The sequence below is a fragment of the Balaenoptera ricei genome, chromosome 19 (assembly GCF_028023285.1).
Source record: "Balaenoptera ricei isolate mBalRic1 chromosome 19, mBalRic1.hap2, whole genome shotgun sequence".
NCBI classification, from domain to species: domain Eukaryota; kingdom Metazoa; phylum Chordata; class Mammalia; order Artiodactyla; family Balaenopteridae; genus Balaenoptera; species Balaenoptera ricei.
The window spans coordinates 32474266-32502235 of NC_082657.1; the positions used below are offsets into that span (position 1 = coordinate 32474266).

Genomic DNA, 27970 nt, shown 5'->3' on the forward strand with positions numbered 1-27970 from the left:
GGCCAAGTCTATGCAGACACTGTCTTTAAAGAGTTTAAAGCTCATTTGAGTAAACATAATTCTGGCCACTTTCACCAGGCACTTGAGCCTCAGAGGGAGACAGATGAGTGATACTGGGCCCCAGTGGCACAATTGGAATGTCTTTTCAAAGAAACTGGGTCCTATTTCCTGTTACAGATTAACTTCCTGGCAAATTGCTGCATGCCTGCCACAGCTGGAGGTGGATGAAGAATCCAGTTTTGAAAACCCTCAGGGATCTTGAATTTAATTAAACAAGCATTTTACACCATCCCAGAAGGAAGTAAGACAAACCACCCTGTTTTCTGAACTTCTAAGGACCTGGAGTCTCCTTCACTTGATTTGGTAAGAAGCTGAGTGAGTTTCACCCCTCAGGAGCTGGTGAAATAAGCACCACCCTGCCTCAAAACCTCACCACCAGCTGAGAACTTTTTCCAGGAGTCCTGAGGGTGTATACTGTGAGCAGCTTCTTACCAGACACTGTCCTATTTTGCAGGGTGAATTTCCATTAGGTGGGAGGAGGGAGAAAAACAGAATTGTATTAAGAAAAGAAAAAAAAAAAATTGAAAGCAGTTACCAGAGCTTGGCCTATGCCCAGAAAGCTGCAGAAAGAGGCCCCAAACTTCCTGATCCCCAGCTGCAAGCCCAGGCCTGTTTCCTGGCCCACTGCAAGTTTCCTACCCCCGGGGAAAAAGCAGGGCTTCAGGCCAGCTGAGGAGGCCCCATCTCTCCTGCTCCCTCCCTAAAAGACATCAGGCTCCGCTGAAGCAAAAGGAACGCTCTGCAGTCAATTTGCAGGCTCTACTTCTTGTCCTTCCTTCTTCCCTGCTCTTTACCCCAGTTGCCAGATCCTCAAAAGAATCCTCTTCAGTTTCTGAGGTTTCGATGGCCAAAAAGAAGGGTCATTTCCAGTAACATGCTGTCTCCCTAGCCCCTTCACTCACTTGCATTCTACAGAATCACACCCACACTTCCCCGCTGATACTCTAATCCCAGCTCCCCAGTCCGGTCTTTCAAACGTGTTATGTCATCATTTATTTGCAAACATATCCATTTGATTTCAAATTAAAATGCTTTGGGGTCAAATTAAAAACAAAACACATGCAAGGGGGGAGAAAAGAGAAGCTGACAGACATGTCAGTAAACAGTGAAGTATTTCCAAAGGCTGGATACAGATAGCTCAGACGCTAGAGGGTTCAGATTGACAGACTCTTGATGTGAGGAGACACAGGAACATCAGCAGAGGGACATTTTTCTGGGGATTAAAAAACCAAGAACACGAATCCCTCCTCCTTCCTTCCCACCAGCACTCAGTGTTCCACTTACTGGATGATCAAGGCCTTGTTGTCTCCCATTGCCATGATCACAGTCTGATCCCGATTGTTCCCATAATTCATTAACAATTCTCCAAGTTAAATATTAAAGTATTCATACAAACAGTGTGGAGTGAGCCAAACCCCAAACCTTCCTGTGACGGGCACTGGCTATTCAGCCAGCTATTAGAAAAAAGGAGAGAGAAAAAAACAAACCAAAAAAAAAAAAGAAAGAAGGAAAGAAAGAAACTGAGTGCCACACGTCCCCATCGATGCTGTGACCACAGAGCTTTCAGAGTTCAGGAAAGTGAGGCACATGGAAGGGGGTAGGGTCACTAGACAGTCACAGCTTAGCAGCAGAGATTCACCAGAGCCAGAGCAGTCTGCTATGGGGCTCCCCCGTTTCCAGAAGCTCAGGGAAAGTCCCAGGATGTGTGAAGACTTCTTTTGTCCTCTCTGTCGGAGAGCTGGGGAAATAGGACCCCCCGTGGCCGCATGTCCCTCTCAGCTCCAGAGCAAAGCCCGATGAAGGTAATTTCTGAAGCCTGAATCCCAAAGGCGGGGATTTCTCTCTCCTCCCTCTCTTTGGAGCTTCTCAGGATGGGGTTTGCCCCGAGTCTCACTGGCCCAAAGGCAGTGCCACGGATGAGGTGAGGGTCCGAATCCAGAGAGAAGCATCTCAGTTCTTCTGCTCAGGGGCACCATCCTTCAAGGAGGCGTCTTTGCCATCTGCTGCCTCTGTGCCAGCCCCCAGATTTGGCTCCTCTCCCTCGGGCTGTTCTGCGGGTTTCTGGGACTCCTCCGCCACCTTGGTGCTCTTGCTGGAGTGGCATCCCATCTCAGCTGGACGCAGAGGGTGAGTGCCCTGGGATGTCCCGAGGTGAGGCGGCTCTGTGTAGCTGACCCTCAGGTGCCAGAGTTAAGTAACCCTTCCTCAGAGCACAGCTGAAAGAGACCGGGTTCCGTTTCTATGGTCACAGGAAGACACCAGTCCAATCTGCATAATGACACCCCCCGCCCCATCTGTGGGATGGGCAGGGCCTGGAAGGGGACTCTTCCTGCTAGCACCAAGCCCTATTCATTCCATCAGAAGAATTCCCTTTTGTTTAACCGGTAACTTCTTCTTTACAAATTACAACCCCCCACCTAGTTACCTGCAAACACCAGCCCTCTCTTGGTTGCAAAGAAAGCCCTGTTACTAAGCAACTAGCTGTGCCCTTCCTCCATGTCCCAGGGTCATATTCAGTTCTGGGACTCACAGACCCCCCGCTTGGAGGCCATCCCCTACCCTAGAAGGCCACCTCCACCCGGGGTTGAGGAATGGGGCTAAGATCGTGGACTCCAGGGTTTACCCAAACATGTAAGTAACGAAAAGCATTAACACTGCCGTATGTTATATATGAAAGTTGTTAACAGAGTGAATGCTAAGAGTTCTCATCACACACATACACAAATTTTTGTTTCTTTAATGTTGTATCTTTAAGGGATGGTGGATGTTCATTAAACTTATTGTGATAATCATTTCATGATGTGTGAAATCTAAAACATTATGCTGTACACCTTGAACTTATACAGTGTTATATATCAATTATATCTCAATGAAACTAGAAGGAAAAATAAATAAATAGATAAATAAACAAATTAGCAGGTACCAAGTGCTACTTGGTACCAAGTACAGTTTACATTCATCATCTTGTTCCATCCTCACAACAACTTTAAGAGGCAGATTGTGTTATTTAATCCTCATTTGACAGATGGAGACACTGAGGCACAGAGAGGTTGAACAATTTAAGGTCTAACAGCCTGGAAATAGCAGGGCAGGGATTAGAACCCAGGTCATCCGGATTCCACTCTATCACTACGTTCATCTTATCTCCTTTAAAGACCGCACCGGGCCACCTTCATAAACCATCATAGGTGTCATCAGTTTGGTAGGCCTGTCATTGCTCTTTTTTTAAAAAAATAAATTTATTTATTTATTTTTGGCTGCGTTGGGTCTTCGTTGCTGCACGCAGGCTTTCTCTAGTTGTGGCGAGCGGGGGCTACTCTTCGTTGCTGTGCACAGGCTTCTTATCGTGGTGGCTTCTCTTGTGGAGCACGGGCTGTAGGTGCGCGGGCTTCAGTAGTTGTGGCTCACGGGCTTAGTTGCTCTGTGGCATGTGGGATCTTCCCGGACCAGGGCTCGAACCCGTGTCCCCTGCATTGGCAGGTGGATTCTTAACCACTGTGCCACCAGGGAAGCCCTGTCATTGCTCTTTTAATCCGGGACACATGGGTAAAAGTTTTCAAAGCTGTGAACGAATGCTCTATATTTGACTCCTCTTTTATTTTCTGATCACCTCGCTTTCTTTTTCCTAACTCCAAAAGGGGCCCGATAATTCTGGCGCAGCTCCCAGGAAGCTGCAAAGAGGATCAAGCAGGTCCATGTAGTACCTTTTCAGAGAAGCACAGACTGTATTCTTCCCCGAGTATGCACACAGCGGTCAAAGGTGACACCAACTCCATTCACTTCCGGAGGGGTGGGTACATGCCAGCCTCGGATGTCTTACACATGTCCTCTCGTTTATTCCTCACAATCAAACAGTCCTATGAGGGAGTATTGTTAAGCCACGCTAGAGGGGGAATCACTGAGTCCAGAGTGGTTAGGTCGATGGCCTGAGGTCACGTGCGTGGTTGGCAGCCAGCTCAGGATGCTGCCTGCACACCCTGTGACCTTCCCACTCCTTGTCCCCTCCTGCTGCCACCCCCACTGCCTCTGGTTAACACCATTCATCTTCCTGGACTTAGGCATTCAGTGATCCACAGGAATGTGGTAAGACTCCCCTGTAAATCACCTTTCTTTGAATGAGCTTCTTGCCAACCGGGCTGGCAGAGTGACACTTAGGAGGACATTATAATGCTGTCGATTTACCTCTCCCATATAAACGCCAAAGTACATTTTGGGGGTGTCAGGGTGGAAGAGAGAGGTTCCATTTGCCTTCCAGTTAAGAAGTCCTAATTAAGGCAAATCCTCGTTTGGATACTGGGATCCTAAGCCAACAAGTCTCTTGTGAAGCCTCCAAATTAATCATGCTCATCCCAAGTCAGCACAAAAGACAGGCAGCAGGAGCACCAAGGAGACAGGTCAAACCCTCAGGTTGGGCTTGGCTTAGTTTAGAGGTGTGGTTGGTGAGACAGATGAGGGCCCCTTTCTGAGTGAACCTGGTGAGCAGCCTTGCCTTGCCTGTGATACTCACACCCAGGACTGGTTACATAATTGAAGGGCCCACGTGAAATTAAAATGTGAGCCCTTGTTCAAAAATTATTAAGAATTTCAAGATGGTGACAACAGAAGTTTAAATGAAGCATAAGGCCTGTAAAGCCAGACCTACCCACACCTAACCTCTTCCTCAGCTTTCTCAGAGATGGATTCACCTCTGATGAAGACTAATTTGCCAGATCACTAGCTGGCTCTGCCTAGGGGACATTGCCCTAGGAATAGAATGAGGCCAGCGGAAAGACAAGGAAAGAGAAATGGACCACCCAGTGATGGATGGGACCACAGTAGGATACTTTCAAAATATTTTCAGCTTTAAAATGCTTCCTTGGGACTTCCCTGGTGGCGCAGTGGTTATGAATCCGCCTGCCAATGCAGGCGACATGGGTTCGAGCCCTGGTCCGGGAAGATCCCACATGCCGCAGAGCAACTAAGCCCGTGTGCCACAACTACTGAGCCTGTGCTCTAGAGCCCGTGCAACACAACTACTGAAGCCCGCACACCTAGAGACCATGCTCCACAACAAGAGGAGCCACCACAATGAGAAGCCCCCGCACCTCAACAAATAGCAGCCCCCGCTCGCCACAACCAGAGAAAGGCCGCACACAGCAACAGAGAGCCAACACAGCCAAAAACAAGTAAGTAAAATAAATTTTTTTTAAAAATAAAAATAAAATAAAATGCTTCCTTGACTTTTACCACCTACAAAACATAGCACGCAGAGAGTATCAACATAAAAAACACAAATAAAAACTAATGATAATACCATATGTTGGCAAAGCTTCAGAGCAACCAGAACTCTCATGTGCTGCTGGTGGGAATGCAAAATGGTAAAGCCACTCTGGAAAACCGTCTGGCAGTTTCTCATAAGGTTAAACATACACTTACCATAGAATATTTACCTGTATCAGTCTACTCTGGCTGCCATAACAAAATGCCACACACTCAGAAGCTTAAACAATAGACATTTTCTCACAGCTCTGGAGCTAGAAGTCCATAACCAAGGTGTTGGCAAATTTGGTTTCTGGTGAGAGCTCTTTTCCTGGTTCGCAGATGGCCACCTTCTTGATGCATCTCTACATGGTCGTTCCCCTGTGCTCACAAAGAGAGAGAACTCTGGTGTCCCTTTCTCTTATAAGGACACTAGTTCAGTGAGATTAGGGCCCCATCCTTATTACCTCATCTAACCTAATTACCTCCATAAAAGCCCTATCTCCAAATGCAGTCACACTGGGGATTGGGGCTTCAACATATGAATCTGGGGGGGACAACGCATCCAGTCCATAACATTACCCAAGGGAAATGAAAACCTAGGTTCACACAAAAACCTGTACACAAATATTTAGAGCAGCTCTATTAATAATCAATAACTAGAAACAACCCAAATGTGAATGGATAAATAAACTGTGGTACATTCATACAGCACAATATTACTCAGCAATAAAAAGGAAAAACTGTCGTTACACGTAACGGAATTTCAAAGATGTTCATGAGTGAAAGAAGCCTAAAGGTTACCTACTGTTTGATTTCATTTATATGACATTCTCAAAAAGACAAAAATATAAGGATGGAGAACAGATCAGTGGTGTTACTACAAAGTGATGGCTTGAGAGTTTTTGGTGTTCTGTGTCCTAATTGTGGTGGTAGTTACACAAATCTAAACACGTGCTGAAATTCATAGAATCGTACCTGAAAATTTTTAAAGTCAAATTTGCTGTATATTAATTTAAGGAAAAGAAGTTAAGATCATCCAAACAAAAAAGTAAATAAAAACTGTTTGCCAGGAGCCTAGGAGCTTATTTGCCATCTGGTCCTAGTTCTCAAGATCATTTAAAATCCTTTCTCTCCTGCTTTTCATTTGAACAAACGAACAAACAAACACACCTGCCCCTAATTTAGCTTAACAGCTGCTTATTGAGCCGCATGCTACAAGGTTCCATGTGGGGTGTTGCCCAGTCTCCAGAACCTTAGTGAATTGCAATTCAGGAGACCTGGATGTGGAAGCAGAGGGGGCTGCGTGCAGAGGGTCACCTTACAGCTATGACTGTAGCGCAGAAGAGTGGCCGGCCCAAGGCACCCTGCAGGAAGGGAGTTGGGGCTGTAAGCACCCCAACCTAATTTTCCTCCCTCCCTCCAGTCCCTCCCAGGGCTCCCATTGGCCAAACCCAACTTGAGGCCAGTGGGCATAGAAGCCTTCGGTCTTGCCCATTTAGGTCAGCCTCCCAGGATGCAGAGCAGGGTGGAAGAGGAGAGCAGATGTGGAGAGGTAAACAAACCACCTAGCATAATCCACGTGGATCCTGTTCTCAAGGGCATAGAATCTGTTGGGGAAGGCAACATCTTTGCAGGGAATTAAACCACGAGGCAGAACGCTGTAAGTGCTTTAATACAGGAAAAAGGTCACACTGGGAAAAGGGGATAGGGAAGGGATTCCTCTAGCTGGACCCAGAAGGATAAGCAGAATATTAGCTGGTAGAGGAGGAAAGGACATCCTGGCCAAAATGGAGAACTGCAAATCCCTCCTGAGGAGTTCAGTTCAATTCACCATTTGTTTATGGAAAGGCAGCTAATGGTCATGGTTAGAAGCACCAGATTCAGCCTGAGAAGAACCTGAGATTGAATACTAACTCTACAGCGTACATGTTGTGTGGCCTTCAGCAAGTTGTTTAACCCCTCTGACTCTCAGTTTCCTGGACTTTTGGGAAGAGTCAATGAAACAGCATATATGTCATCCTGCTAATACACCTCATAATATCTGGCAGGGTTTGCAGATGCCGTTCATGACCAAAAAGTGACCAAACTTACTTCTGCCATAAACATATATGACCCCAAAAGTCAAGTTATCATTTAGTCCAAGGGCCAGCCTCGCAAGACCAAGTGACCTTCCTGGGATAGGCACCTGTCCCTTTGTTGTTGGTCTCTGGCATCCTAGCCTCCTTCCTTCTCTACCCCTCCTTCTGCCAGGGTCCTGACATCCTGCCCATGCCCCCAGTGACCCATTTCCAGCTCCATCCACTTTGGACAATAGAGGATTCTCACCCTCCTTCTTTTTTTTTTGGCCGAGCCACGTGGCTTGAGGGATCTTAGTTCCCCGACCAGGGATCGAACCCTGGCCATGGCAGTGAAAGCACGAAGTCTTAACCACTGGACGGCCAGGGAATTTCCCTCACCCTCATTAATGGAGCAACCTTCTAGAAGATAAACAAGGCCTCACCTACTAAAAATAGGTTACATCTCATAACATTATGAATTTATTAAAAAACAAAATGCAGCACACAAAATTCTCCCTTTGAAGGAAAGAGTGGACAGAACAAGAGCACAGAGGGATAAAAATGAGAGGCCCTTGTTCATGCTGTCCCGTATCTAAAACACAGTGCCCAGCATGGTTATGCAGGTGCCCCATCAACAGCCGTGGAGTGCTCAGAGGCAAAGGTTCTGCAGGCAGGCAATCCAAATTCAGGTCCTGGCCACACCACTTGCTAATTCTCCCACCCAAGGCAAATTACTTAAGCATTATAAGTCTCAGTTTCTTCATCAATAAAATGGGTAAAATAATAGTGATTACTTCATAGGATTATTGTGAGGATTCAACTAGTCAATCTAAAATTCTTAGTGCCTAATACATTACAGATTATTATTATTGACACTACTTTTACCTATCCAACATGGCGCAGACCCTCAAGGAGATCACCTACGGAGGACCTATGCAGAAAACAGACCTGTTGATAACCACAGTTTCCAAAGCACTGTGATTAGTGGAATGAACAAAATGCTAGAAGAACTCAGGGGAGAGTTCTTCTTAAAGTCCTTAGGAAACCTTTAACCTCATCAGGTGATGCCTGGCATCAGACTTGCAGAGGTTATAATCTAGGTCTTTGCTGGGGCAAGCTTTGGGCCAAAGTGGGGTGGTGCGTAGGGGAGGAGGAGGGAGCTCTTGCAAGGACTGGAAGTGACTCAGAGACACTTTAAAGTGACAGAATGGGAAGTGTACCTGTCAGCACTTCTCTGACTGATTCACCTTCACCAGGGCAGGAGCCAGCCCTAAGTAGGCTGGGGGTGGCCCCTGTCAGTGACACACGCACGCACGCACACATGCACGTGCGCGCGCGAACCCCTTGCCCCTCCAGGTATTGCTCATAGGTAATACTCCCTCCCCCTCCCCCTCCTCCTTCCCCTCCTCCTCTACCCTTGATGGTCACTTTGACCAGATGACACCAGTACAGAGAGACCAAAGTTTAAATAGGCACACGAAGGTGGGGGGATGGGGGATTGGCTCAGGTCTCACTGTCACAGAGTGCGTCTAGTATTTCCACCGGTGAACTTATCCCCCCAAATCACCACAGAGATAAATTGCCTTAAAAGAAGTTTTTGCCAAACTTGTCTCCATCACCAGGGCACTATATAAATTGATGTATTTTAAAAAAAAATAAATCCTGTACTTATCCTGCGAAGAGCTCAATTACATTGCATTGCCTTTGTGTGTGTGCTAAAAGTTAATTTGTTACATAAATGTGAATTCAACAAGGGCAGAAATTTTGAGCTGTTTTGTCCTTTGTAGTATCCCTTGTTCGTAGGAAAGTGGCACATAGTAAGTGCTCAGTTAACATTTGTTGAAGGAAGAAATAAATGAAATGTACACACTTTCAATAAGCCACCATTTTCCTGACCTTAATAATCAGCTAATAGGTTCTCAGCCTAGGGCAGTGCTCCTCCAACCCGGGAGACAATTGGAAATATGAAGGGGTGGTTTTGGTTGTCACAATGACTACGAGGTGTCTACTGGCATTTAGCGCCAGGGAGTGAGGGAAGTAAATGTCCTGTAGTGCCAAGGACGGCCTCAACCAAAGAAATGTCAATGTCACCCGGGTCAGAAACATAACTTGGGTTGCCAGCTCCTTAGGGACCTGTGTGTCCGGGTGTGACAAAGGCTGGGTGTTTAATAAAGTTCAGCTAAAGAGACAGGAGGGAACAGAGTAGGAGGGCAAGGGGGTGGGGAGGTGCGGGGTGTGAGGCGGGGCAAAAAGATAGGGTTGCTAGTAGGGAAGAGGCCTCCCCGGGCTGGAGAGAAACCCAGTCCCTTGCATCTTCTGATGTTCGCACTATATTTCAAAGAGAGGCTCTGCCACACTGGGGTGTACTGAAAGCTTTTGGATGAAAGGCAAGGTCCCCGAGCCCCGCCAGGAAAACCCCACTCTGCATTCCAGGCCACTCCGTGCCCCCAAAAGAAAGTTCAGCAAGGTCTGCTCCCAGTGCCCTCTAAGGAGTGAAGGTGATCCCACCCAGCCGGGATTTGCGCCCGGGGCGCGCAGCGCGTAGGACAACCGCCCAATTGGGAAGCCCGGGCTGCATTTCCGCCCGGGACTGATTGCGCTCGCACCTCCCAGCCGGCGCCCCGCGCCCACTAGGTGGCGCCTGCGCTCTAGCGGGCGCCTCTCCGGCGCAGACGAAAGCGACCGCGGAGCCCGGCTGACAGATCGAACCGGAGTCTCAGGATTGCGGGCACCGGAGGGCAGCGCCGACAGCCAAGGTAGGATTCCTGAGCCCCGGGCGTTTCCCGCGAACCTCTGTGGTGAGCGGTGGGCAGCGTGGCGGCCGCCGAGCTCTGCCGGCGGTCTCCGCGGACGACCAGACAGGTCGGAGCGGCCGCACGTGTCGTTGCCTGCGGGGACCTGGAGACCCGCAGTCGCCAAGCTGGGCCTAGGGGCAGAGCTGCACGCCAGGTCGCTCGCACGCAAACATCCTCCACTAGCTGGTTCCTCTGGAGAGCCTGCCCGAATCCCCGAACAGCCAGTCCTAGGAGGAGAAAAGAGTTACTGCTGCCCAGAGCGACTTCAGCTTTGGAGCTGAGTGCTAATAAGATCCAAAGCACCATTTCTCCAACTTGCCTGCCCATTGGAATCGCTTGGGGAGCATTAAAAAATACTGATGCCCCGTTTCCCTCCCACCCCACCCGCCTCCGAGACTCAGATGTAGGAGGTCTGGGTTGGGGCCTGGGCATCTGGACATTTCAGAGCTTCCCAGGAGATTCCCAGCTAGCAGCCAAGTGTGAGGATCCTTGATTTAAAGGGTTGGAGAAAAAGGAGGACGGTTGTTGCAGCCCAGAATGATGATTCTTCTCCTCCTCCTCCTCCTCCTTCTTCAACATGCCTTTTAAGCAGGAAATATCTCCACCTTTGAGCTGTCAAACCCAAGATAACAAACCAACATCCTCCCTCCCAATAGGGCTGGTTCTGAAAGGGTTGAACTCGAAAGTGGGCAGGGAACAGAAAGACACAGATGTAGAATATGAGAAAAGACTCATGAGAGAGGTGGGTTTCTTTTTACCCAGATCCTACAGAAGTTCAGGGGGCCTCCTGGATCAGCCCTCATCATATTAGTAAATGCTACATTTACACCAAAGCGGTTATGAGCATAGGCTTGGAGTTCCCAGAGCCAGCCCTTCCTGGGCTGTGTGACTCTTGAAAACTCATGGAACCACTCCTAGCCTCAGTTCCTTCATCTGCAAAATGGGTATGATAGTATCATATAAAACTCTTAGAGTTGCCATGGGAATTATTGCCCATAAGAGGTAATGTTTACTATGGACCTGCCTGTGCCTGGCACAGTGCTAAATGCTTTCTTCACATGGCCACATCAACTCATCACCATAGCCCACAAGGTACTACTATAACTACCCCATTTGATAGTGAAGGAAGCTGGGGCTCAGAGAGGTCAAGGAACTTGCTCAGGGTTAAATAACTAATAAAAGGCAGGTCCTGTGTTTGAACCCAGGCAGTCTGATTCCAGAGCCCATGGCAAAAGTACAATAATCTACTTGTTGTTGACAGAGGAAACAGGGAAAAAGCACTTAGCACAGGGCAGCTCGTGGTGCCTCCTCCATAAACACTAGCTGTCATTGCTGCCAACGAAGCACTTTCACTGAATTGACTCATGTGTTCATTTAAACTGGATTTATTATTGAGAGCCTACTATGTGCCAAGCTGTTTTCCAGGCGCTAGAGATAAAACGGTAAGACAGAGGTAAACCAGTCCTCAGTGAACTCACATGCTAGTGAATGAGAGAAATGGGAAGAAAGTACAGTGGATCCTCATTATTTGCAGATTCCATATTTGCAAATTCTCCCACTCGCTAAAATTTATTTGTAACCCCCAAATCAGTAGCCACAGCGCTTCTCATGGTCATTCATGGACGCAAACAGAGTGGCAAAAAATTTGAGTCACTCAACACACGTATTCCCAGCTGAGGTCAAAACAAGATGACACTGCTTTCTTGTTTCAGCTCTCAGAACTGTGAACAAGTGTCCTTTTTGTGGTCTATTTAGTGCCATGGTTTTTTTTGTTTGTTTTGCATTTTTGTGCTTTCTATTGGTGATTTTGCTGTTTAAAGTCACCCCCAAACATAGTGCTGAAGTGCTGTCCAGTGTTCCCAAGCACAAGAAGGCTGCGATGTGCCTTATGGAGAAAATGTGTGTTAGATAAGCTTTGTTCAGGCATGAGTTGTAGTAGTATTGGCTGTGAGTTCAATGTGAATGAATCAACAATATATATTAAATAAGGGGTCTTGAAACAGAAACACCCATAAAATAAGGTTAGGTATTGATCTGTTGATGAAAATGTGACCAGAGGCTTGCAGAAACCTAACCTTAGGTTTTTCCCTTAGGAGCAATAGATCAGTATTCGCCAGTTCCATGTTCATGGCAACTTTATAGAATATAACCACTGTGAATAACGAGAATTGACCCTGATTAGACATCACTGCACATGCACTGAGAGAATCAAGCACAAGGATGGAGAGGCATACAGAAAGGCATACATATGGATTAGGGGTCAGAAAGGCTGAGAAGCAGCCAGGTTGGGGGGTGAGATGAGGAGAAAGTATTTCAGGCAGAAAAAGCAGCATGTGCAAAGGCCCAGAGGTAGGTGAGAACTCGGCAAAGTCAAGGAGCTCAAGGAGAGCCAGTGTGCAGGGAGTATAGTGATCAGAGGAAGCAGAGGCCCGATAATATGATAATATGCTGGAGAGGGAGGCTGGGGCCAGATGGCAGTGTTTTGTGGGCAGCTCACCTTTCGTCCAATTAGCACAGTAATCCTGGCAGGCTGGGCGGGGTTGTTTCCACCTTTGACAGGTGATGAAATTGATGCCCCAGTCAGTTACATGCCTTGCTCAAAGTTACACCACTGATAAGCAGCAAAACCCATCTCCCCACCCCCATCTTAATCTAATGTTGAGCAGACATCTGAGTGTTGAGCTGAGATCCAGGACACGATCCTGGGCTGGAGATTTGGTTTGATTTGGGCAAGAATGAGTAACTGAAGCCATCAAGAGTCGATGAAACCACCTGGGACAATGGGCAGAGTGTGGGGAAGAAAAGGTCTCATGCCCTTTTAAAAATAAAATTACTCCTGGTATAAAAACATTAATGCCTCAGTGGAGGAGTCCTAGGTACCTGCAGAGGGCAGAGGGAGTCGTGAGGGTGGTCACAGAGATGTAGGAAAAGGAGCTGTGAACATCTGATCCAAAAACCGCCTAAATACTAGGTCTGGTGATGGGCTTCCCATCCACTGGGCAACCAGGTCTCAATCTGCCTCTTTTCCCTGCAGGATAATGATCTTGAATAGGGGTCAGCAAACTCTTCTCTAAAGGGCCAGATAGTAAACATTTTGAGCCTCGTGGACCATATATGGTTTCAGCTGCAACTACTCAACTCTGCAGTTATGGAGTAAAAGCGGCCGTAGACAATATGGGAATGAATGAGTGTAGCTGTGTTCCAATAAAACTTTATTGATGGACACTGAAATCTGGGTTTCATTATCATTTTTATGGACCATAAAATGTTATTCTCGTTTTGATTTTATCCCCCCAACCATTTAAAATTGTAAAAACCATTCTTAGCTCACAGGCTGTACAAAAACAGGCAGTGGGAGAGCCCATGGACCGTGGGCTGTAGTTTGCTGACTCGATCTAGAATCATGGACCTAAGTATCAGAAGGAGACTAAATGTCCTCCTGGTTGAATTCTTACCTGATTCATGAATCTCCATAGAACATTCTCAGCCATTTCTCGAGCGCCACAGTTAAACTGTGCCATAGCTGGGGTTTCTCCAAAATAGATCATGAGACCAGGACTTGGGTGCCCAGAATTCATTTGGGAGGTGATCCCAGAAAGCCCAGTGAGAGTGAAACGGACCGGAGAAGGGAGGAGAGCCAGTAAAGGATGTGTCGATGAGTGAGTTACCTTGGGGCAAACGGCTCAGTCTCTCTGGGGCTGCTCGGAGACACTGTGCGTCCCAGCAGACCCCCAGCTTCTGCGTGCGGTCAGGAGTACGCAGCCTGCCGCCAGAAAATGTCTTCAAATAGAAAGAAGTGAGAGGCAGGGGGTGTGTCTGGAAACTGTCTGCAGGTTTCCTCCGGGGGGCGATGGGGAGCGCGGTGGTCTATGAAGTGTTTCTGCCTGCTTTTTGAAGTGTGCTGATCATACCACTGGGTGCCTGGTGAGATGATTCGGTATGGCAGAGCACTGTGGTGCTAAAGATGACGAAGCCTCATTCTTGGAGAGGTATTTCCTTTTTACACCGTCCCTTTGATCCGGCCCTGCCTCTCTCCCTAGAGCAGGAGCTGCAACCACACTGGCCTTTCACTTCCTTAAACTTGCCAGACTCTGCCTTCTGACTACAGTCAACAAAACAAGTCTCAGTGAAGTACCAGACCGTTTTTGTAACACTTGCTCGGCTCCCTTCTTACGGAAAAGGCAGCAGTCCTCAAATTCAGGGGATGGAACAGGCAACAGTAGCTAGCTAAGATTTAATAACATTGTTTTATGTTTATTTGTACAGTTTCCATCTATACATGGCAAGTGTTTCTGGCTTTGCCTTTACAGTAGTAATATAAAGTTTCCTTTCAAATAAATTTAGATAAATAATGTGTCTACTTAAAAATAGTAAATAATAGTATAAGTGGTATGAGATTATAATAAAAAATAATAGTTGCTACCATTTGCTGAGCACATACTGTGTGCTGGGCGCTATCCTAAGCACTTTGCATGTATACTTTAATCAATTTTCACCACAGTCACATGGGTTAAGTACTATTTGAGGTAGGTACTATTATTAGCAGAGAAAACAGGCATGGGAAAGTAAGGTAACTTGCCCAAAGTTATGTAGCTAGTAAGTGACAGGACTGGAAAATGAACCCAAGCGTTTCTGTTCCAGTTTGTGTTCCTAATCGCTGAGTTACACTGCTTCTCACAAACGTGACAGAAGAAAGAAGAAAAATAAAAGTGGTGATATTTGAATGACCTGATATTAAAGGAAAACTGCCTTTAAAAGTTCCGCTTTTTTATCTCACCGAAATCTCTCTCCCTGTATCTGCCACCCCTTCGTTGTCATACTTTCTTCTGGAACCCCAGGGAACAAATCTCTCCCCTTTGCATCACTGCAGTCCTTCAGGTATTTGAAGACAGGGAACTGGTTGGCCCTCCCGGATCTTCCCTGCTCTAGATTAAACATTGCCAATTCCTTCTGCTTGTTTTCTGTCATGTGTTCTTGGCATCTTGCCCCAAGCACAGGATCTCTTTCTTCCTTATTCTTTTTTATTCCAACAGAACTTATTTTGGTCGCTGTAGCACTTTTCTTGCAGGCCTCCCACAGCTCATTCCGGGCTCAGGGTAGATGGCTGCGGTCGGGGTGACTGACGTGGCAAAGCGCAGCTGGCTGGCAATGTCAGGAGAAAAACCCCTCAGGGCCAGCATGACAGGGGGCTGGAGGCTGGTGATGCCACTCATTCGCTGCAGGTCAGAGATGGAGTGCCTTTAGTGCACATGGAACTGATCAGGCTAAAAACGACAGAATCACCAAATTCACAGCAGCCTGGTGAGGAAGCCAGACCACAAGTATATTAAATCACAATGGGGCAAGCACCGTGAAGCAGCCTGAAGACTTTATGTCAGCCTATCAGCACATTCTTTCCCCTGTAGGAAAGTCACAGGGGATGCCAAATTCTACTTAGAAGCTTGGCATTCCTGGAATCCAAACAAGGTGAACAAGATGAATGATTTTAATAGCCAGGATGGCCTAAGATATTTGTATCCTCTGAGGGATACAGCGGTCCAGAATGGCAGCACTACTGGCCTGATTCCCCATCTCTGTGCTCATCATAGACGTGACTAATCAATTACCGAATCTTTGCCTTCCTGCTGCTCCCTGGACCAACCTTAAGATCCCTATCAAGAGAGAATTCTGGGAAGCTCTGAGCTGTCTGGAATGCTCAAGGGATTCCCACTACCCTGGACAACGTGGGAGACAAGATAGACTCTCAGAGACTTGCTCTTTCTTACCCCCTTTTCTCAGCTCCTCAGACATCACCATTTCTCTCTACCTAATATTTTTCAGCTTATGTTAATACAATTGGCTTTTCTTTTTTTTTTTCTTCCATTGTCAAGTCTTGATTTGATTTCCAGGCCTTGCTCTTCCTGCTTTGTCCAGAGGCACATCCTGTCCTGTCCTTAAGAACTTTTGCAGATCAGTCACCACAGACATTTTTGTATGCATTCTACTGATACACTGTCCCCACATTTTGGGGTGACTTGCTGTGTACCTCCAAGTAACAGCTTCTTGCAACCAAGAAGCAGCTTTCTGGGATGTAGAGTTTTGCTCCATTATAGAATTGGCAGCATCACAATTTTAAGCTATTACTACTGTTGTCACTCGTCCATTCCTGAGGACTGGGATACAGGGGGCACTGGAGAGGGAGGGGGTGGAAGAGGAGGCTTAAGGCACTAAATGCAAATTATTGAGTTTGCTGCTTATGAGCATTGGTTATGCTTATCCAAAGAGTTAGGAGTCCTGTTATTTTGGAGCAAGCAGACCTTTTGCCAGCCTTTAAAGAATGTACATTTTGTTAAACAACAGGACCTACTGTATGGCACAGGCAACTATACTCAATATCTTGTAATAACCTATAATGCAAAAGAATCTGAAAAAGAATATATATATATATATATATATACACACACATACACATGTATATGTATGTATGTATAACGGAATCACTTTGCTGTACACTTGAAACTAACACAACATTGTAAATTAACTCTACTTCAATTTTTAAAAATGTATGTTTTGTGCATAACCTCTTTTCCCACTCATATAAAGAACCTTGACTTACATAAAGGAAGATAAAATGCATATAGAGAATTTGTGGCTCCTGGGGCTACTGAGAAGGGCCTCCTTGAGCTCCTCAAGAGGAAAAGTGGGCCCTGCCCCTCAGGGGCTGCCCAGTCGGACAGGGGAGATCCACTTCTCACATGAGGAAGGCTGCCAGTCTAATGAGAGAGGCACAGGCCCTAACCTCGAGGAGTCTGATGGAGGAGAGGCATGCAGTGTCCTCGGAGTGAACTGTCTCCCTCCCTGCAGATTCTGCTCTCTCTGCTGCTTCTCTTCAGTCTGTCATCAGGGAGCTGGTGCGCCTGGCTTTATTCACAGCTCTGCTGCAGCTGTGCAAATGCGCACCAGAAGGCCAGGGGTTCTGAGGGTCAACCCAGGAATTTGTTTGTTTTTAATAGACTTTATTTTTTTAGACCAGTTTAGATTTACAGAGAAATTGAGACGATAGTACAGAGAGTTCCCATATACCCCACACCCAGGTCCCCCTACTAACCGTTTGTTAACCCATAGTCCATTTGTTACAATTAATGAAGCATACTGATACATTATTAATAACGCAAGCCCATAGTTTATTTAGATTTTCTCAGTGTTCACCTAATGTCCTTTTTCTATTCCAGGATCTTGTCCAGTGTCCTACATTGCATTTAGTTGTCATGTCTCCTTAGGCTCTTGTTGGCTGTGACAATGTTTCAGAACTCCTCTGTTTTGGATGACCTTACCAGTTTTGAGGGGTACCAGTCAGATGTACTGTAGCATACCCTGCTATTGGAATTTGTGTGATATTTTTCTCATGGTTGGACTAGGGTTATGGGTTTTGGAGAGGAAGACCACAAAAATAAAGTGCCTTTTTTCATCACATCACATGACGTGTCCGTAATATCAACATGACTTACCACTGCTGCTACTACCCTGGATCACCTGGCTGAGGTAGCATTTGTTAGGTTTCTCTGTGAAGTTGCTCTGTTTCCCCTGTTCCATACTGTTCTCTTGGAAGGAAGTTTTTGTGTTTTTTTTGTTTTGTTTTTGTTTTTTGTTTTTTTTTTTGCTGCACTGTGCACCATGTGGGATCTTAGTTCCCCGACCAGGGATTGAACCTGCACCCCCTGCACTGGAAGCGCAGAGTCTTAACTACTGGACTGCCAGGGAAGTCCAGGAAGATTATTATGTGCAGCCCATGCTTAAGGGAGTGGACGGTCTGTCCCCCGTACTTTAGGGTCGTGTGTCTACATAATTTATTTAGAATTCTTCATGGGAGGTTGGGCTCTTCTCTCTCACTGATTAATTATTTTTTTAATTTGTAATAGTATGGACTTGTGGATTTTATTTTATACTCCAGGCTATAATCCAATACTACTTTGTTTCGTGGCCCAAATTATTCCAGCTTTGGCTACTGGGAATGGAATTTATGTTTTTAAACTAGCTCCTGAGGGCTTTCTTATATGTATTCCAGTTTGGGACCCATGTAGGCCTGGGTTCACACTCCAGCCCCACCACTAACTGGCTGTGTGTGTGTGTGTGTGCACGTGTGCACTCTCTTGACAGGTTGCTTTATCACTGGGGCGTCGGTTTTCCCAGCTGAAAGTGGAGCTGAGATTGCTACCTGCCGCTTAGGGTTATTAAGATGCATTTAGTAAGCACTCTGTCGCTAGAAATTGTTATTATTGTCAGTTCACAATCCGTCTGCGTCTGGCTCCAGAAGGTTACAAATCAAGGCCAAGTATGCCTTTACAGTGCTTCCCTTCCAAGACCACAGGCTGGTGTGGAAGAGGAGTTCCTGCAAGGGGTACCCTTCTCCCAGGTCGCCTCCCCTCCCTGCCGACCCAGCCTCCTCTCCCAACTTCCGCCTCTCAGTCACACCACACGCCTGCCAAACAAACAACTCACCTAGATGCCCTCCACCAATTCACACAGCTGCACGTCCTCACTCCCTCAAACCCCCCTTAAACACCACTTCCTCTGTGACTCCGCTCAGCAGCCAAGCAAGAAGTCCCGCCTCCCTCCTCCACTGAACCGCCAGAGCTCCTGGCAGCTGTGTCCTCTCCTGCCCGAAAGCCCTTATCACTTTAGACCCTGCGTGCTCCTCAGCAATCCTTGTCTGTGTTCATCTTTTTCTTCCGCCTGCGCACTGTGGGCTCCCACACCAGCCTGTCTTGTCTGCGCCTGTGGTAAGTTTTGACAAGACAGAAGAAGTAGGGGAAGGGCCATTTCCTCGGTGCTTACTGGGCCTAACTGGACTCCTCAGAGGTCGAGATGCTGACCCGAGGTCACTTCCACTTTTAAGTACCTGTATATGTATATTTTTAATTATGGTAAAATATGCAGGGCATAAAATTTACCATTTTAACCATTTAATTTATTTTTTTTAATTTTTTTTAAAATTTATTTTATTTTTGGCTGCATTGGGTCTTTGTTGCTGCGCTCGGGCTTTTCTCTGGTTGTGGCGAGCGGGGGCTACTCTTCGTTGCGGTGCATGGGCTTCTCATTGCGGGGACTTCTCTTGTTGCAGAGCACGGGCTCTAGGGCACACCGGCTTCAGTAGCTGTGGCACGCGGGCTCAGTAGTTGTGGCTCACAGACTCTAGAGCGCAGGTTCAGTAGTTGTGGCGCAAGGGCTTAGTTGCTCCGCGGCGTGTGGGATCTTCCCAGACCAGGGCTCGAACCCGTGTCCGCTGCGTTGGCACGTGGATTCTTAATCACTGCGCCACCAGGGAAGCCCCCATTTTAACCATTTTAAAGTGTGCAGTTCGGTGGTGTTAAGTACATTTACGTTGTTATAAAACCAGCCATCACCACAATCCATCTCCAGGTGGTTTCAGAACTTTTTCATCTTCCTAAATGGAAACTCCATAGTCATTAAACAATGGGTTTAATTGTTTAATTAATTTTAATTTCCTCCCCATTTTCTCCTTCCTACAGCCTCTGACAACCACCATTCCACTTTCTGTCTCTATGATTTTGACAACTCTAGGTACCTTACATGTAAGGATGGATCATTCAATCGTTGTCCTTATGTGACTGGCTTATTTCACTTCGTATAATGTCTTTAAGGTTCATTCATGTTGTAGCATATGTCAGGATTTCCTTCCTTTTTAAGGCTGAATTATATTCTGTTGTATGCATATACAGCATTTGGTTTATCCATTTATCTGTTGATGGACGTTTGGGTTGCTTCCACCTTTTGGCTATTATGAATAATATGGCTATGAACATGGATGTACAAATATTTCTGCTTTTAATTCTTTGGGGTATATACCCAGAGTGGATCATAAAGTAACTCTCTATTTTATCTTTTGAGGAATTGCTGGGATTCCCCTGGCGGTCCAGTGTTTAAGACTCTGCGCTCCCAAGGCAGGGGGCATAGGTTCAATCCCTGGTCGGGGAACTAAGATCCCGCAGGCTGCACAGCACGACCAAAAGTAATAAATAAATAAATGAATGAATGAAGGAAGGAAGGAAGGAAGGAAAGAAGGAATCGCCTACCATTTTCTATAGTGGCTGCACCTTTTTACGTTCCCACAAGCAATGGGCAAAGGTTCCTATTTCCCCACATCCTTGCCAACACTTGTTACTTTGTTTTGTTTGTTTGTTTGTTTTTTCATTAATAGTCATTCTAATAGGATCTCATTGTGGATTTTTTTTTTTTAATTATTTATTTATTTATTTATTTATTTTTGGCTGTGTTGGGTCTTTGTTTCTGTGCGAGGGCTTCCTCTAGTTGCGGCAAGCGGGGGCCACTCTTCATCACGGTGCGCGGGCCTCTCACTATCGTGGCCTCTCTCTTGTTGCAGAACACAGGCTCCAGACGCGCAGGCTCAGTAGTTGTGGCTCACGGGCCTAGTTGCTCCGCGGCATGTGGGATCTTCCCAGACCAGGGCTCGAACCTGTGTCCCCTGCATTAGCAGGCAGATTCTCAACCACTGCGCCACCAGGGAAGCCCTCATTGTGGATTTGATTTGCATTTTCCTAATGATTAGGGATGTTGAGCATCTTTTCATATGCTTATTGGTCATTTGAATATCTTCTTTGAAGAAATGTCTCTTCAAATCTTTTGCCCAATTTTTAATCAGTTTGAGTTTTTTGTTGTTTTGAGTCAGGAGTTCTGTGTGTATTCTGGATATTAATCCCATATCAGATATGTGATTTGCAAATATTTTCCCCCAGTCTGCCTTTTCACTCTGTTAGTAGTGTCCTTTGATAAACAGAAGTTTTTACTTTTGATGAAGTTCAGTTTACCTATTTTTTCTTTTGTTGCCTGTGCTTTTGTTGTCATGTCCAAGGACTCATTGCCAATTCCAATGACATGAGGCTTTTTTTTTCATGTTTTCTCATAAGAGTTTACAGTTTTAGAACCTATGTTTAGGTTTTTGATCCATTTTAGGTAATTTTTGTATATGGCATAAAGTGAAGGTCCAGCTTCATTCTTTTGCACTTGGATATCTAGTTTTCCCAACACCCTTTGTTGAAAAGACTGTCCTTTCCCCATTGAATTGTTTTGGCACCTTGTTGAAATAAGGTCATAATGGTCATTTGACTATATATGTGAGGGTTTATTTCTAGGCTCTCTATTCTATTCCACTAGTTTATATGTCTGTCTGTATACCAGTAGCATATTGTTTTGATTACTGTACCTTTGTAATAAGTTTTGAAGTCATAAAGTTTGAGTTCTTCAGCTTTGTTCTTTTTCAAGATCATTTTGGCTCTTTGGGGTTCCTTGAGAGTCCTTATGAATTTTAGTATGGATTTTTTTATTTCTGCAAAAAACATCATTGGGATTTTGGTAGAGATTGCACTGAATCTGTAGATCACTTTGAGTAGTAGTGTCATCTTAATATTAATCCATGAACATGGGATGTCTTTCCATTTATTTGTATCTTCTTTAATTTCTTTCAGTAATGTTTTGCATTTTTCAGTGTACAAGTCTTTCACCTCCTTGGTTAAGTTTAGTCCTAAGTATTTTATTCTTTTTTGTGCTCACTTCTACATTTTGAGGCTCCTGATATATTGCAAAATGAAGAAATACAAAACAAGATACCGGAGTGGTGGTCCATTTAAACTGTATGATCCTCTCAGTGTTTCTCAGGGCAGCATATATAGAAAGAGTGATAGGATTATATTGTGTCAAAAGCCTAACTTGGAGTCCCTTCCTAAATGTGAGGTCTCCCTGTCTACTTACCACCACGTGATGGGAGGAGAGGGCCTGGGTGGTTCCTGTTACTGGGGTAGGAGTGGGAATGGCATAATATTCTCTCAGATGGGCCCTGCTGAGGGATCCAGCAAAGGCCTAAAGTCACCATAGGCCTAATCAAAGCATCTCCCCAGAATGTGATGTTGAGAACATCCAGACCCCTTCAAAGCCTCAGGCTAGAAGACCCCAGAGTCCCAGGGTCATGGATACTTTCTACCCGGAACAAAAACAGTCACCGAGAGGTGCAGATGAAATAGAACAACCAGCTTACCGACACCCGTAGTCTTGCTAACCCTGTGGGGATTTTGTCGGCTGTGTTGCTGGCCCACACCAGTTTCAATTTGAGGAGTTGTGTGAGGACAAAAGGTGAGGGAGCACAGCATGTGAGGGCCAGTCCCTGTTCAGGCATTTCCCACAACCTCCTGGAAGGCTCCTAAATGGCAGGCCTCTCCTCTTCAGTCATTCAGCTGTCTTAGGGCTTTCTCGGCCATTCTGTTTCAGGCATTGGATTTATTTTGCTTCTCATTTTTTTTGGCCTGTGGGGATGCACATACAACACAGCCACTCACACTCATGCACACACAAACCCCATTCTGTATCCCTGCTAATGTCTGCAGAATTCATAGGCTGCGATGTCTGGAGACACAGTCTCTGTCTCCTTTTCTCTCATCTTTCCTCCTTCTCCTTCCTGCTAAAGCCTGTTGTTGTCTTATCCCCAGCCGGAAGCTCCCTCTGTCATGGGGCCAGGTTCCCGGCCACTAGCTCTACTCCAGCTGCTGCTCCTACAGGCCCAGCCAACTCCTATTTCCATAGCAACTGAAACTCATTTTTCCATCCCTGCATTTCCACTTTGGAAAGGAAACCCATAATAGTCTTTTAAAAGAAAAAAAAAATTGAGCTACATCTGGCATCGTCAACTTGGACTGTACAGAATTCCTAGCTCCCCTGACTCCCTTGGTCCCCTAAAAACCCTGCCCTACTTTCCTCCGCCTGCCTCCACCCCTCCAAGTCCCAAGGCTCCTGGCTCAAAAGCAGGTTTGAGGAGAAGTCTGGGTGGGCCCTTTCTCTCTTTAAATTAGTGCAAGAGGACTCAGTGCTTTGCCAACCCAAGAAGAGGACGAAGTTAGAGGCTCTGTTCCATTGCATCAGGTGATGCTATCCTGTGTCATCAAGGGTATCTGTTTATTTACCTTTCCCCTGGCTGGCGAGGTCAGAGGTTGCCTGAATATGTCGTTATGTCCTCTCTGAAGATGAGGCACCCACTCTCTGACTCTCGGGCAGCATGACTCTGAGGTTTTGAGCAAGATTTGATGACTACACTCCCAGTGTGGTGGCTTGGCTGGTATTACACATACAGGAACCTAGGAGTATGATGTGAAGGGGTTTGGGATAGCTCTTCCCTCTCCTACCCCCCACAGACTTTCCTTACTGACCTGGCCCATCCCTAGTGCCTGGAATTCCACCATTGGCTGTGAATGCCGTTGGGCTCACACGCCGTTTTCTATTAAAAAGGTAAAGTGCATGTTAGGTTGTGGTCAGCTTGGACACTTCCACCCCTGTCACCATACCGTGCACATGGGGCATGCTCAGTTAATGTTTGTTGGATTGAATTAATGTCTTAGCAAGCATACAGTGGTTCAACCGATAACTTTCCCTGGATAGGCAGATTTTGGCAAGAAAGGATTTTCTATATTATTATTAACCACTTTTAAAAATTATCCCACTCCCCTGAACTACCCACCGCTGTCAGTATGGATAACCGAGAGTCACATGCAAAGGGCAGGAATCAGTTTCTAGTACAGCAATTGGTTCTTCCGGCTGCTCAAAAAACAATGTGTGCCGGAAAAACAAGGAGCGTCATTAAACCCCTCCAAGGGGAAGACAGTGTTTTTCTAAACATGGGTCTTTATCTCTACAACATGCTACCACCACCCGCTCCCGCTGCCCACGTGAGCCGGACTTTTTGAGTCACTCGTGCTGTGTTTTTGAACACAACGTGGGGGAAGAGCCTCCACGGTCTGTTCGGCTCTGGCTATGAAAAATACAAGCTGCGTTTGACTGAATGACAGAAAGAAATCTGTCGAGCCAGGAAGCGTAGTAAATACTGTGACTCTCTGCAAATGTGCACAGTGCAAACAGCTTTTTCCAGTCTGGAAAAATGAAGAGATGTGTCTGTGCAAAACCAGCCAAGTCTTCACCCCTCCTCCCTTTCCACCACTCCACCTCCACCTCCTGGCAAAGCCTCCCACCCTGCCCCAGACATTCAGTCATCAGCTTTCATCCTTTGGGACTTGCTTCGCCCCAGGAAATAACATTGCCCAGGCTCTGGGGAGATACACCAGCCTCTCCCAGGCATCTCTGAGGGATGTCTGTCTGGTTGGGTTTTGCCAGTCCTCTCCGACCTTGGCCAGATTTGGCTCACAGCACAATTGTGCGGGAAGCAGAGTGGGCCTGGTGTCTCCTCTTCCCTTGCTCACTCCCTGCTTTCTCCTCCCCCTCAGTCTTCCCCAGTTTGCTTTGAAAGAACCTTTATCCCATCCTGACTTCCATGGGACAGTGTTTAGAGGGAAGACTTGCAAAAGGTGAGGGTTTAAAAGCCTTCGCTTTGGGCTAGTACAGGGGTTGGAGGTGCAATGGGAAATTTCCCAGTGACTCAAAGACCACCAGGGCCAGGACAACCTTTGGTTGGTACAGTTTCTATACAAGAGGGACTTACAGGGAAAATCTGGGTCTGCACCTTGCCTTGAAGATACATTGGCATAGCAACTATGCTGTTTTTGCCTCGATGTTATGTTTGGGACTGGGGGTAGTGCTGACAAAGACAGGGCACAGGACCGTAAATACCCGTCCACTGGCGTGTTGCACCAGAGAACACGTATCCATCTGCAGTTCAGTGTATTGGATGGAGCACTGGGGTGGGAATCGGAAGAAATGGGTTAGAACCCTGGCTCCCATGAGTAGGGAGTATGTGTGTCATTCACCGCTGTGTGCAAGCCTGCTGGCAGCATGTGCTCCACTAATGGTTGTTGAGTCAGTGAATGAATGAATGAGCCAATAACCTTGGATGCTTTGCCTCCTTGAGACTCAGTTTCCTCCTCTGTAAAAAATAACATAAAAAAATCTAACCTGCCTAACTCACCAGGAGAGTGCTTTTGTGTGTGTGTGTGTGTGTGTGTGTGTGTGTGTGTGTGTGTGAAAGAGAGAGAGAGAGGACAAAAGTATGACTTTTCTCTGTCCTCTGTTGTAAACTAGAATTAAAAAGTCAGTTTTTCTCAGGTCTGTGCTTTACCCTGAGTATTTGTGTCCTTCCTCAGGAGGAGGGACTATATTCTAGTGTCCCCTGAGCACTTAGCTCTCCATCCTATATTCTGAGCACCCTAAGGACTGGAGACCATTTTAAATGCTTTTAACTGAGCAGTTTAAATCAGAGAACAATGATTTTTAAGGTTGGCTTATGACCAGTGTCACGTTGGTCCCATACTTGGCTCCAGAACTCCCCTGCAACCCTCCCCAGGATGGAACTTGCCTTAGCTCAAACTGTAGCTTTTCATCCAGTGCTAGGGAGAATCTGACCTCCAGATCTCTGCCCATGCTGTTTCCTCTGCCTGAAATGCTCCCCTTCCCTTTTCCTTGTCTCGTTCCAACTCATCCTTCAGATCTCAGCCTATACCTCACTTCTCCCAGAATACGTTCCCCCACTCCTCCCGCAGCCTGTCAGGTCACGCTTCCTCCTCCGTGCCCTCTCCACGCCCACTTCCCCCATCTGAGGGCTTACCCCACTGTATGGCATCTTCCCATTCACTTGTCTGATTCCCTCATAAACTGTGGGTCCCCTGAGGACAAGGACTGTGTCTTTCTTGTTCATCCATGTAATCTCAGCGCATATCACAGTGCCAGATACCGAGAAGGTGCTCAATAAATATATATTGATTAGATGAATAGCAACAGTGTTATTGGTGAGATGAGAGAGAGAGAGACAGGAGTCATGAAGGTACTCTTAGGAGGGTACTGTGTTTACTGAAGTATAGAAACAACACTTCTCCTTCTACCAGAATGGCTTGCATGCAGACGCCAGAGATTCACACGCACACCCTGCTGCAGGCAATCGCCTGTGCAATGTACTTTCCCTTGCTCTGAAACTCTCTCTTGTCATCTCCTCCCACGCATCTTTCTCATTCCCTGTATACAGGGAATTGCAAGAATAAAAGAACCTACCTGGTAGAGTAAAGGTAATGCCAGAGAAAGAGATTCCATGATCGTACCTTTTTTTTTTTTTTTTTCCTTCTTTTTTTTTGGCCACACCCCGAAGCGTGTGGAATCTTCGTTCCCCAACCAGGGATTGAACCCGGGCCGCTGTAGTGGAAGCACGGAGTCCTAACCACCAGGGAATTCCCATGCCTAAAAGCTTTTCTCATCTCTCTCTGCCTTCTAGATTACTGCACCATCCCATTGTGAGGAAATTCTACTTACCGTTATTATGTACAAATCAGGAAGACACCTGCACTTTTTTAAAAAAATAGCTTAGCGCATGTTTCTGCCAGCTATTAGGAGTCCTCCCAGATGTGTCTTTGGGCAAATAGCTCCCAGCTCTGTGCCTCTTTTCTCTCTCACAGAGATGAGGAACAGAAGTTGTCCTCAAAGCACAATGTGACTTTTTGGGGGAAAGAAAGAGCTCCTTAAGGATGCAGAGTTGCTGGTCATGGTTTTGTCAAGCCTGAGAGAAAGGAAGGTGTCACTTGCTTCTTCCACGGGCAGGTGAATTTTAAGTTGTCTTGAAGGTTATCTTGAATGCGGTCAGAGGCTGAAGTGTCGACTTGCCTCCGCCAAAGAAAGAGTTCTGAGCTGGCCACATGAACTGCCTTGGGGAGGAGGAGAATTTCTAAAGGAGATGGGAGCGTTGTTGGTAAGGACCTAACTGGTAGCAGATCCAGTGTGGTAACATGACAGAAGCCTGCGACTGTTTTATGAGCCCGGGAACAGCAGGCAGGGCTACCTCCTTCCTGTGCCCGGCGATGCCCTTTGCCCCGTGGCTGCCTCTGACCTCCTCCTGGCTACTTCTCCCAGCGCTGCCGACCACACTGCAGGTGTAGAGGACCAGTTACTAGGTCTGGGCTGCAAACCAGGGGTGCTTGGGTGAACTCGCACTGCGAGACAGATCTTATTGAGCTCATAACGTCAGCCTTTGCAATATTTTCCATCAAAATCAGTTCCCAAACTGGGAGACTTCATGTAAAATCCAGATCTCCACGTCTTTGGAAAAATGGAAGATCTGGCAACACCAGGCTCACGTTCTTCCACAAGAATAACCAGCCAGAGGTGAATGGCTGCTGCCGCCTCCAGAGAGGACTTGCTGTCTCCAGGCCCCGCTGCTACTACCCAGGGCTCCTCCAGGCTGAAACCAGTGTCCACTGCCTTTTATCATTGTGTTACCTGCTGGGCCCCTGAAGGCACCTGAGGGTCTCTCCCTGGGTGGGGAACCTTCTGTCCCCCAGGTGCTTCATGATGCACTGAGTCCCTTTTCCTCCCTCACCCTGTTGGTGCTGATGTGTCCAGTGTTTCAGTGCTGAGGACCGGGTTCTTTCTGCCTCTAAGTTGTAAGTTGCCATCATCATGAAGAAACACAAGGCCACAGGCTAAGGAGCAGGCAAGGACCTGTTCTTCCCTTCCCAGATAACACTGATTCTCAGATTCCCACTCTAGCAGTAACCTTCTGGGAATCATGCCCGTTTCTTTTCTTCTTTCTATTCCATTAGTGGTTTTCAAAGAGGATGTTTCAGCCAGATAAAGGAAGCAGCTGGCACTGTATCAGGCCTCCTGCAGGATGAGTGTTTTGGGGGGAGTCAGGGCTTTCCTGTGATTTGTTTTCATACCTGGTAAGTTGGGATCTCCCAGGTCATTGAGGTGTGTTCTCCTAAGGAAGGAATCAGGGCTTGCTTAACTTTGATCATTGAAATCACTGTTCTCCTTGCCCTTCTTTCATAAACAAGGAAATTGGAACAGAGCTAAGAGAGGCTTTTTCATGCACTTCAGGAAAGAATG

The 27970-nt window shown here is 46.6% G+C and overlaps 2 protein-coding genes across 5 annotated transcripts in view; one reads left to right on the forward strand and one right to left on the reverse strand.

Annotated features, from left to right (window-relative positions):
• Positions 1 to 1038: 1038 nt before the first annotated feature.
• On the reverse strand, positions 1039 to 2372 carry CHD9NB (CHD9 neighbor). Its single transcript, XM_059904377.1, has one exon. It carries the CDS (start codon positions 2167 to 2169, stop codon positions 2011 to 2013), a length of 159 nt encoding a protein of 52 aa, XP_059760360.1. The 5' UTR covers positions 2170 to 2372; the 3' UTR covers positions 1039 to 2010.
• Positions 2373 to 10031: 7659 nt separating this feature from the next.
• CHD9 (chromodomain helicase DNA binding protein 9) overlaps positions 10032 to 27970 on the forward strand; it is a 244283-nt gene continuing 226344 nt past the window's right edge. For 2 of the 4 annotated variants that reach the window (XM_059905417.1, XM_059905421.1), the window contains exon 1: positions 18766 to 18912. The gene's annotated coding sequence lies outside the window, so the exon portion shown is untranslated. Of the gene's footprint in view, positions 10115 to 18765; positions 18913 to 27970 lie in introns of those variants that run through there. The other 2 variants (XM_059905419.1, XM_059905418.1) reach the window with 2 other exon arrangements.

Excerpts from the sequence above, each read along its gene's own strand:
- CHD9NB (XM_059904377.1), bottom strand. The coding sequence starts at position 2,169 with ATGGGATGCCACTCCAGCAAGAGCACCAAGGTGGCGGAGGAGTCCCAG.